The 11,688-nt window shown below is 43.1% G+C and overlaps 1 protein-coding gene across 1 annotated transcript; it reads left to right on the forward strand.

Moving 5' to 3' along the window:
• Positions 1-1,660: 1,660 nt before the first annotated feature.
• LOC143500364 (eukaryotic translation initiation factor 4 gamma 1-like) lies at positions 1,661-4,818 on the forward strand. Its single transcript, XM_076994478.1, has 7 exons — positions 1,661-1,876; positions 2,130-2,196; positions 2,311-2,612; positions 3,282-3,662; positions 4,340-4,477; positions 4,638-4,750; positions 4,797-4,818. The coding sequence occupies exons 1-7, from the start codon at positions 1,661-1,663 to the stop codon at positions 4,816-4,818; spliced, it is 1,239 nt and encodes a 412-aa protein (XP_076850593.1).
• Positions 4,819-11,688: the final 6,870 nt, after the last annotated feature.

Raw genomic sequence — 11,688 nt, forward strand, 5'->3', positions numbered from 1 at the left:
GCCACAGCCGCCTCACTGCGAGTGTCATGAAATTTAGCAAAGAAAAAATGACCCTTCACTGATTCTGAAACTGTCAGAGACTGCATGTTTGTAATATTAGACGAGGTAATCCACGACGATAAAATCAAAGCCAGTGTGACATCTGCAGTCAAAAGCGTGCACACAGCACAGTTGTGTGTATGTGCGCTTCTGTGATGCGTTTTCACGAGGAGCTGTCTACAGGGTTTTGAGACTGCTCGGGCGCAAAAGATGGCTCATTATTTTAACTCAACAAATTCTCTGTAGTGTAACATGGAGAGTATATTTCTTCAATTTTGTGGTTTAGTGCCATATGTTCATATTAATGTGCTGTCATTCATATTTTAGCGTGGTCACTGTTAATTGATTTAAGTGCAAAACCTCTGACTTTAAAACATTTCAGTAATAAACCAGAACTCGCAGATGATGAACTCTCAACAGCAGCTGCAGTTCCCCATCTCCGAGGACGCTGCCTACTTCCTTCCAGCTGGACAGGTAATGCTAATGATAGTGTTCAACGTGAATTTAAAAACACCTTGTTACCTTTCCAAGCTGAAATGATTAGTGTGTGTGTGTCGTAGTACTACCCTCAGTACGTGTCCTTGGCCCAGCAGTTCCCTGTGGTCTATCTTGACTGGAGCTCTGCATACGGTGAGGAGAGGCTCTTAACTCAACATAGATTTTGTTAAATGTTAAATGGCCAGTGTAAATGAAGGAGAAAAAAAATGGGGTGGAGCCTAAGGTGTTATCTGATTGTGCCTTGTTTTCTCCAGGTGAGCCGTATTATTACCCTACGCAGGCCCAGTACCTTTCTTCAGGGCCAACTACACCCATCATATTGAGCTCTGCCCTGCAGCAGCAGGCCCCACCTCCTCAGTATGCCCCGCCCCAGCAGTTCCCTGTAGCCAATGAGCCCACGGGTTTCTACTATGGCACCTATCTTGACTGGAGCTCTGCGTACGGTGAGGAGAGGCTCTTAACTCAACATAGATTTTGTTAAATGTTAAATGGCCAGTGTAAATGAAGGAGAAAAAAAATGGGGTGGAGCCTAAGGTTTTATCTGATTGTGCCTTGTTTTCTCCAGGTGAGCCGTATTATTACCCTACGCAGGCCCAGTACCTTTCTTCAGGGCCAACTACACCCATCATACTGAGCTCTGCCCTGCAGCAGCAGGCCCCACCCCCTCAGTATGCCCCGCCCCAGCAGTTCCCTGTAGCCAATGAGCCCACGGGTTTCTACTACCCCACCTATGCTGACTGGAGCTCTGCGTACGGTGAGGAGAGGCTCTTAACTCAACATAGATTTTGTTAAATGTTAAATGGCCAGTGTAAATGAAGGAGAAAAAAAATGGGGTGGAGCCTAAGGTGTTATCTGATTGTGCCTTGTTTTCTCCAGGTGAGCCGTATTATTACCCTACGCAGGCCCAGTACCTTTCTTCAGGGCCAACTACACCCATCATACTGAGCTCTGCCCTGCAGCAGCAGGCCCCACCCCCTCAGTATGCCCCGCCCCAGCAGTTCCCTGTAGCCAATGAGCCCACGGGTTTCTACTATGGCACCTATGCTGACTGGAGCTCTGCATACGGTGAGGAGAGGCTCTTAACTCAACATAGATTTTGTTAAATGTTAAATGGCCAGTGTAAATGAAGGAGAAAAAAAGACTTCCTTTCCCTCTCCACATTGGGGTGGAGCCTAAGGTGTTATCTGATTGTGCCTTGTTTCCTCCAGGTGTGCCGTATTACCCTACGCAGGACCAGTACCAGTCTTCAGGGCCCATCATATTGAGCTCTGCCCTGCAGCAGCAGGCCCCACCCCCTCAGTATGCCCTGCCCCAACAGCGCAGGAGAGAGTGCCAGCAGGTGAGGAGCTGGAAAGGTTGCCTGCTTGAACCTGGTCTCACTCCCAAAAACCATGTCCCACAGATTAGAATACCAGACCCCAAACAGGGTGGATGTGATGTCACGGAAGAGATTATGTCCGGGGCAAGAAACGCATATACGCCCACACCCATTCAGCTGAGCTCAATACGAAAGGCCTATGTATATGCTTACATTACGTTAAAATGTTTGTAATTGCTCCAAATTTGACAATGTTCCCCACTCTTTTCCTCAGACTGTGGTCGCAGTGCAGACCGATGATGAAAGCACGCCACCTACAGCTACTGTAGTGATTCCACCCGGTAAGTGTGTTTTCTTAATGTTATTATATCATGTTTTTGTATTTTATTAACTTGGAAACCGAATTGAAATTGCACCTTGTTCAGATGACCATGGGAAACCTGTGTCTATGCCAGCAGCTGCCTCAACCCCCCCGCCTCCATCTAAGGTGCCCGAGCTGGTGGTTCCTTCAAAACTGACAACGGAGCCTAACCTGTCCCAGGGTCTCCAACTGGCCTCACCACTGAGCACAGTGCCTGTTGGACAAGACTCCGATTTCGGAGCGTCTGCCTCCCCGCCACCTCCTCTGACGGACCTTCCTCCAGCAGACATCCCTGCTCTTGAGCCCAAGATGGGTGAGAGTATGGATGCGCCATTGGTATCGGAAGCAGTGCCCCAAGCAGAGAAGGAGCCTGTTGAGGCCCCTTTGGAGCCAGAGGTATGTGCTACTTCTGCTGGGCCGAAAGCTGAAAACATCTACATTTGGCAAATGTCTATCCAAAGCCAAAATTGCAGTCGCTGCCATTGCTATTCGACCAGTTTCCATAGTTGAACATGTACAAGGGGTAATGTCATGTCAGAGTTGGAGGAAATTCAGAGAAAGAGCGCAATTCTCACTAATATTTAAGGCAGATATAGTGGGGATGTATACAACTCTATTGTTTTTGAAGAAATTGTTTTTGGGACAGTCTCTGTTTGCATTAATGAGTCTTAAGAGACTCTGTCATACAGGAGAGAAACCTGTTGAATTAGCATTTTTTGACTTTGCCAAAACTATTTTTCCAGATATATTTGTCATCTTTGAAGTTTTCTTAAAAATATTTAAAAGTCTCGTCTCGTTATCGTGAACCCAATATCATGTCTCGTCTTTTGAGATGAGTGCCACACTTTGGACACTCCTGCTTTAAAGGCACATGTAAATGGACATTCTACATTGTAGAGCATCATGGGATTTGCTCTAGAGTCTAGATTGTTTACTAGCCATGCTGGTGTTGTTGGTTTATGCTAGTTTCACTTGGAGCTGTTGGTTACACCCTTAGTGTGAATTATAGGGGACTTAGTTGAGCTGATTGTCTTAATTAAGATTGCCCCCCCACCCCCCCTCCAGCCTCCAGTTTCGAGGTCCTCACAGTGCCAGCGCAAAAGTCCACGCAAGATCATCACCAGTGTCTCATTCAGCAACGACATCCAGCTGAACAAGGCGGAGAAGGCGTGGAGGCCCTCAATGAAGAAGGTGCGCGCCCACAAGGCTGAAGCTGACGAGGAGAACCTGGAGGTGGCCAAGACCCTGGACCTGCTGCGACGTGTGCGCAGCATCCTGAACAAGCTCACGCCACAGATGTTCCAGCCACTGATGAAGCAGCTGACGGAGCTGAGCATGGACACGGAGGAGCGGCTCAAGGGAGTCGTCGATCTCGTATATGAGAAGGCCATCTCTGAGCCCAAGTTCTCCGTGACTTATGCTAAATTGTGTCGCTGCCTGATGATGGTGAGTGTGCACATGCCCACGCGCGAATGGCCAGTTCCACATGTGACCTCTATCTTGTCCCATGTGTTTCTGCAGCTAAACTGCACCAATGGGACTGAGGAGTTCAGGAGGTTGTTCATGTTTTGTTTATTGTTAAAGCTGGACACTGTAATGCATGCATTTCACCAAGTGTTCAGAAACAGCAACTGCCCTCCCAAGACTTCTGATTGGTCAGAAAGGGAGGAATGAACTGCTTTGATCTGTGTCCTCTGTCCATGCTGTGCAATTACTGGCCAAGGACACAGAATAATGAAAGAGCATAATTTAGCAGAGTGTCTGAAGAGATCTATCTATCTATCTATCTATCTATCTATCTATCTATCTATCTATCTATCTATCTATCTATCTATCTATCTATCTATCTATCTATCTATCTGTCTGTCTGTACGTCTGACTGACTGACTGACTGTCTGACTGATGCCAATGTACATAAATTAACAAAAGGCAACTTTTTCTTATCTGTGATGGCAGTTAAAGTAGTATGTGTTGAGCAGTGATATTTCAAGCTTATCCTAAATTTGCACACAGGTCAGAAAGCAAAATTTGCACCCTGGCTACATTCATCTGTGTTAATGTTGCTAGTCATGAAAAAACCTCTTATTCACTTGTGCTTGTTGCTTGCTCTTCATGGTACCCAGCTGAAAGTGCCCACCTCTGATAAGTCAGGAGGCACAGTGAATTTTGGAAGGCTGCTGCTCAATTGCTGCCAGAAGGAGTTTGCGAAGGACAAGGACAGCAACGAGCGCAAGCAGAAGGAGCTGGAAGCCGCATCAGAGGTGCGACAGTCTCACCATCTTGATAGTGCACCTTCCCTCCAAGTGCACATCATTGGATGTGTATTGTTAGAGTGAAGTCCAGTCGTTTTAGTTGTGTTAAATGTGCCGTATATCCGGGCCTCGTCTCGTGTTAACGCCAACCCCCGATATTTCCCGCCAGGATGAGGAGCGTCAGCGCCTGATCGAGGAGCTGGACGCCATGAAGGACGAGGCCCGCCACCGTTCCCTCGGTAACATCAAGTTTATCGGGGAGCTGTTTAAGGTGGAGATGCTGTCGGAGCTTATATTGCATGACTGTATAGTCAAGCTGCTCCAGAAGAGCCACAGCGAGGAAAGACTAGAGTGTCTCTGCATCCTACTCTCCACCATTGGCAAGGACATCGAGAAGGCCAAGGTATCATGCGCTTATGTTCCTCCTACCTGGCTGTTAACTCTTGGCGGTAGTTTTTACCAGGCGGTAGCCACAAGCATGCTAACGAGAGTCTTGTTTTTGACTAATCAGCCCAAAATGGACCACTATTGCAGCTACATAAGCAAAATAATAAACGCGAGGAAGACCTCATTGAGGATCCGCTGCAAACTGCAAGATGTCCTGGACCTCAGACAGGTAAGTGTTACACACCCATCCGTTGGACTTCTTCAGTGTCTCTACAAATGTTTCCTTGCTTTCATTAATTTATACTCGAATGCTTACTGTACAAGTATAGTTTATAGAACAGCCGTTGACCAGCTTCAGTATTTGAGTGTGGAGGTTTCATTGCTAGTCATGCAGAGGTGGTTGGACTGCTTTCCTTTTGCAGGTTTGCTTTTCTTAATTGCCCATCCTGACAAGGTGGCTGCCGTGTTGAATGCATTTTGAAAGCGCTCCTCTCTTTCCAACTACGGTAGAATAACTGGGTGCCCCGGAGGGGTGACCAGGGCCCCAAGACCATCGTCGAGATCCACAAAGAGGCAAACTTGGAGGAGCAGAGGGAGCAGATCAAGGTACCTGAGCAGCTCCTGTCTAAAAAGGACTCCAGTCGGGCGTGTTGGTCGCGACGGGGCCCACCCGTCCGGAGGCCGCATCACCCAACCTCAGGAAGATGCCTGGAATTCGGTGTCCATCATTACCAAGACCAGGGTCCCGGCGGGTCCTTTAAAAGGCTTAAATAAAAGATTTTTAAGGTCTTTAAATGTATTGAATTACATTCTTTTTTGAAGAGTGGCATTAAATTTCATCTAAGGGGAGTGAAAAAGCTATTAATGTCCAAAAAGACAAAAAATATTTTCAATTCTACTTCTACAGCGCAAGTCTCAGTCTAACCACACAGTAAAAAAGAAGCATGGTTGGACTAGTATAACACGGCTAAATCAGCCACAGTTTCATTTCAAATTCAATTCAAATACCAATTAAAACAGTAGTATTTTGAACCCGTGACTGTTCTTCTATAAAAACATTCACATACACACAGTAGCGCCATTCACTCTAGTTCTCTTGCCAAGTGCATGTGTGCCATGTCTTGCTATTTGTTATCCATCTTAAAATCAATTTATTTACTTAAAAAACCAAGGGCTGATGCAGGAATACCCTCAACTTGGTGATGTCGCCTTAAAGATTCTCCTACCTTTTGCTTCGACATATTTGTAGAAATATTGCCATATTTGAGGCAAGGTTCTCAAAAATGACCATTCAAAAGTAAATACTGCAATCGTGCACAAATGATTTGATGATTTGAGGCTGTGTTTATCAGACATTGTGCTAATAATTTGCAAGGCAAAGCAGGTCTCACATTAACATGGACTACCTGAAAGCTTTGGAGGGGCCCAGCTTGAGAATTCATGTTTTTGCCATGGTAATGGTCTTAATTTTTATTCTTGGAGGTCTTAAGTCATTAAATTTGTAGGTCAACAATGTGCAGATACTCTGCAAGACGCGGCCCATCCACATTGCCTGCAGGACATAAGAATTTGGCTGTCCAATAATTTTTAAAAATGGAATGATGGCCAAACAGAGGCTATTATTATTATTTTTTTATCCAGACAGTGTTACACCAAATGCTAAACATCTGGAGCCTTTATTAATAAATACTCAGAGCTACGTAAGGAATCTCAGCGTTCTCTTTGATTCCACACTTACATTTGATAAACACATAGTACCAGTTTTTATCAGCTAAGGAAAATCTCTAAGCTCAAATCTATTTTAACTTTTAAAGATATGGAAACAGTTGTTCATGCTTTTATTACATCATGGCTTGATTACTGTAATTCTCTGTATTTGGGTATCAACCAATCAGCTCTGTCACGCCTTCAGCTTGTTCAAAATGCAGCAGCTAGGCTCCTGACTGGAACTAAGAAAAGGGAGCATATTTCTCCAGTGTTGGCCTCCCTACATTGGCTGCCTGTTAAGTTCAAATTAAATTTAAGTTAACCTTACAAATTCATGTTTGACTGAATATGCCCTCTTAAAGTATGTAGGCATACCGTACTATTTTCATGTTTAACTGAATAAACCATTGAACACGAGTAGCCTACATTTTATTGAGCATGTTTTTTTTCTTCAAGTATCAAAGTAGAACAGCTTTCTCAAGCAGTCATTGATGCATTTTGAAAACAGGAGATCCTCTGTATTAAGAACCCTTATCTCAAAAACGGACTTTTAATCATTACTTGGGTAGCACGCATATTCCGAATGAGCCATTTTAATCTAGATTAATTAAGATTAGTTTCAAGATTTCAGTGAGATTAATCTAGATTTTAAAAAATAATCTATGGCCACCCCTAATTTTAAATAAAGAAAATATTGTCATTTTCAGAGCAAGATAGCCTATAGTCGTCTGACAAAAAGACAGAAAACTATCATTTAAAATTGGGTGAATGCTATTGTCTAATTGCTTGTCTCATGCCTGTGCTATTTTCTAGCTCCACCCTTTTAGCTGTGCTGCCATAGCTAGATTTGCTGGAGCCTTGCACACTATAGTCCATTAATTTATACTTCTCTGTACTAAGACATGTCTAATGATCTTGTCTCTCCTCTTGATGAGGTAAACCTACTCCTGACATCATGCTGCTACTGAGTCTCAACCTGTTCCAGCTGTTATGGTCCCCCTGCTTCACCCCAACTCCACTGCGCTGGACAGATGTTCCTGTGCCAGATGTTTTTCAGACATACGTACACCCAGCAAATCCTTAATCAGAACACACTGACATGTTGTTCATTCCTTTATCTGTGTGTCTGCACCTCACTTAGAATCTCTCTCCCTGGACTTTTCCATCCCCCTACATCCAGTCTACTGTACCTCCTCTCCTGATAAGGAGAACACCAATCACACATATGGTTTATTATTCTTACCAAATTGTCTTAAGACACATCTATTTTGTTCTGTATTCAACTACACATATTATCATTAAACTTTAGAACTCTTTCCTGATACTTGTGTGTTGTGAATCTGTTCTCCTGGTTCCTGAAGTGTTCACTTAGGGTGACCGGATCAGAGATGGTGAAAAAGAGGACACCTCAGCATGGGCATATAGTTGATATTTATATGAAAATGCTTTACTGGCCCTTAACAAACACTGCAGAAAAAAAACAATGCCCATAAAGGCTATTTGAACTCTTTTACATTTAAAATGTGCAAAACACAATTACACATTCCCATGACATTCTGTGCTGTGATAAATCATGTGTGGCTCTTTCTCACCAAGTCAAAGTGTTTGTGTTCTTCTTTTCAATGTCTTTACTTACTAAATAAAAATGGTAGCCTAAAAAATAAATACAAAATTTTAAAAATATTCTTTGTATTTGTCATTTAAAAAATTGTACACTAAGCCTATGGCTGATACTTTTCAGTCCACCTCATATTGGGCGTATTTTTCAGCAGACTGAATCTTTCCCAACAGTTGACGATTACTCATCATACTTCAGTTTTACTATTAGCTTACTATTACATCATACTTCAGTGACATGAGATAAGCATGTTAGGTCTCATTGGTGACCCACATGAGGTGAGGTGATGGGGTGAGGTAACCATCACCCTTCCTCTTCGTCATCGGGCCAAGGTCTCCTTGTTCTCCAGATGTACCATTCTGACGCAAGATCAGGCCGTGCTGCTCACCGGTTTGTACGTGTCTTTCTCCTTTGACTGTCATGGGATCACCAAGTGTTCAGAAACAGCAACTGCCCTCCCAAGACTTCTGATTGGTCAGAAAGGGAGGAATGAACTGCTTTGATCTGTGTCCTCTGTCCATGCTGTGCAATTACTGGCCAAGGACACAGAATAATGAAAGGGCATAATTTAGCAGAGTGTCTGAAGAGATCGATCGATCTATCTATCTATCTATCTATCTGTCTGTCTGTCTGTCTGTCTGTCTGTCTGTCTGTCTGTCTGTCTGTCTGTCTGTCTGTCTGTCTGTCTGTCTGTCTGCCTGCCTGCCTGCCTGCCTGTCTGTCTGTACGTCTGACTGACTGACTGACTGTCTGACTGATGCCAATGTACATAAATTAACAAAAGGCAACTTTGTCTTATCTGTGATGGCAGTTAAAGTAGTATGTGTTGAGCAGTGATATTTCAAGCTTATCCTAAATTTGCACACAGGTCAGAAAGCAAAATTTGCACCCTGGCTACATTCATGTGTTAATGTTGCTAGTCATGAAAAAACCTCTTATTCACTTGTGCTTGTTGCTTGCTCTTCATGGTACCCAGCTGAAAGTGCCCACCTCTGATAAGTCAGGAGGCACAGTGAATTTTGGAAGGCTGCTGCTCAATTGCTGCCAGAAGGAGTTTGCGAAGGACAAGGACAGCAACGAGCGCAAGCAGAAGGAGCTGGAAGCCGCATCAGAGGTGCGACAGTCTCACCATCTTGATAGTGCACCTTCCCTCCAAGTGCACATCATTGGATGTGTATTGTTAGAGTGAAGTCCAGTCGTTTTAGTTGTGTTAAATGTGCCGTATATCCGGGCCTCGTCTCGTGTTAACGCCAACCCCCGATATTTCCCGCCAGGATGAGGAGCGTCAGCGCCTGATCGAGGAGCTGGACGCCATGAAGGACGAGGCCCGCCACCGTTCCCTCGGTAACATCAAGTTTATCGGGGAGCTGTTTAAATGAATAAAGCAATATTTTCTTATGGATCTGTCAGTAATTTCAAGTGAAAACATTTTTCAACAAGCAAACAGATAAAAACAAACTTCCTTCAAAGAAAACATGTCCTGTACATTAAATGAATAAAGTAATAAAGGTTTGAAAAGTGCTGGAATTTAGGCTAAAGTACTTGAAAATGCTTGAAATTGTAACGACTTTGTTTCACAACCAATATCTGTCTGACTGAACTGTTCTCTTGTATTACATTAAGCCTCTTGTAATTCCAGGACGAAACATGAGAGAACGTGAAGACGTTAAGATTGGGCGTTTAGAAAATAAACAACCATTAAATAATGTGAATAAAAAAGCGAATTATTTTGAATCATTTCGAGTATATGTATAAATATTTAACTTAATTAAGTTTAACTGGTGCGCGCAGTTACAAAATTCGAGAGGTGCACGACCTTGCGAATCGACAGCATGCGACGCCCTCATGCACGGGCGGAGCCACTGCGATTACGTCATTATCGTCCACGCAGACCCTCGCCGCTTGTGTGCAATGCAGTGACTTCGCGGGCAACCGTTGCATTGTGGGGAATGTAGTGTTTGTGCGTGCAAAACACCATCGGGCGGCTATGGCCGGCGGGCCGGTTCTAATAGTAATTAAATATCATCCAGGGGGCCATAGATAATCAATTCATCACATCACATATGTCAATATGTCAAGGCCAGATCCGGCCCGCGGGCCTTGACTTTGACATATGTGATGTACAGCTACAATTTATTTCCGGTGATAATGAAACCAGAAAATTGTTACTAGAATAACAACATATTCTGCTACATTAATCGATAACATTTTCACTAACAAGATTGATAGTGCAATAGTTGGGGGACTGCTCATAAATGACATAAGTGATCACCTACCGGTTTTTGCAGTTTTCCAAAACTTAGTTGATGTACAAAATAAACACAGGCCAAGTATCAATAAAGTGAAAAGACACAGAACTCCAAAAGCTATCACTGCCCTTAAAATGGACTTAATGCAACAAAACTGGACAGAGGTATATGCAAATCATGATCCAAACAAAGCATATCAGGCATTCTTGTCTACTTTTATTATGTTATATGAAAAAAACTGTCCATTAAAAAAACTAACACAAAGGACTAAAAATGCTAACAAACCTTGGATTACGAAGGGGATTGCTAATGCTAATAGCAAGAAAAATTTATTATATAAGAAATTTTTTTAATTAAGAACAAAAGAAGTGGAGATTAAATATAAAATATATAAAAATAAATTAATAAGTGTGATGAGATTTAGCAAAAAGGAACATTACCAGAAACTGTTAGAAAGGTATAGGAGCAACACTCAACAGACTTGGAGTGTTCTAAACAGCATTATTAAAAATGGACGAGGAAGAGAAGACAATATAGATTACATTTTAAAAGATGACAACACAAGTATAAATGAAATAAAAGAAATTGTAAATGAATTTAATCATAATTTGTGAATGTTGGGCCCACTTTAGCAAAAGCGATCGAGAAAATAAGAAATACAGAAGAAATAGGTGAAGATATCAACAAAACAACTCACTCCATCTTTGTTAGGGGAACTGAGGAAAAGGAAATTTTGGATATTGTAAATAAATTCAAAAACAAAAAATCCACCGATTCGACTGACATTGATATGTCATTGATAAAAGATACTATAGAATGCACAGTAAAACCAATTACACATATTTGCAACCAATCTTTTAAGACAGGTATTTTTCCCAATGAAATGAAAACAGCTAAAATCATACCTATATATAAAAATGGAGACAGACACAAACTCACCAACTATAGACCTGTTTCTTAGCTCCATCAGTTCGCCAAGATCCATCCTTCCATCCATTATCTGAACCAGTTGATCCCGCTAGTCGGGGTAACGGGAGAGCTGGAGCCAATCCCAGCAACTCCGGGCGAAGGCAGGGTACACCATGGGCAGGTCGCCAGTCCACCGCACGGCCAACACACACACACGCACACCTACGGGCAATTTAGAGTGACCAACCAACCTAACACGCATGTCTTTGGACCGTGGGAGGAAACCGGAGTACCTGGAGAAAACCCACACAGGCACAGGGAGAACATGCAAACTCCACACAGAGCAGCCC

This window comes from Brachyhypopomus gauderio, unplaced genomic scaffold (genome assembly GCF_052324685.1).
Source record: "Brachyhypopomus gauderio isolate BG-103 unplaced genomic scaffold, BGAUD_0.2 sc142, whole genome shotgun sequence".
NCBI lineage: Eukaryota > Metazoa > Chordata > Actinopteri > Gymnotiformes > Hypopomidae > Brachyhypopomus > Brachyhypopomus gauderio.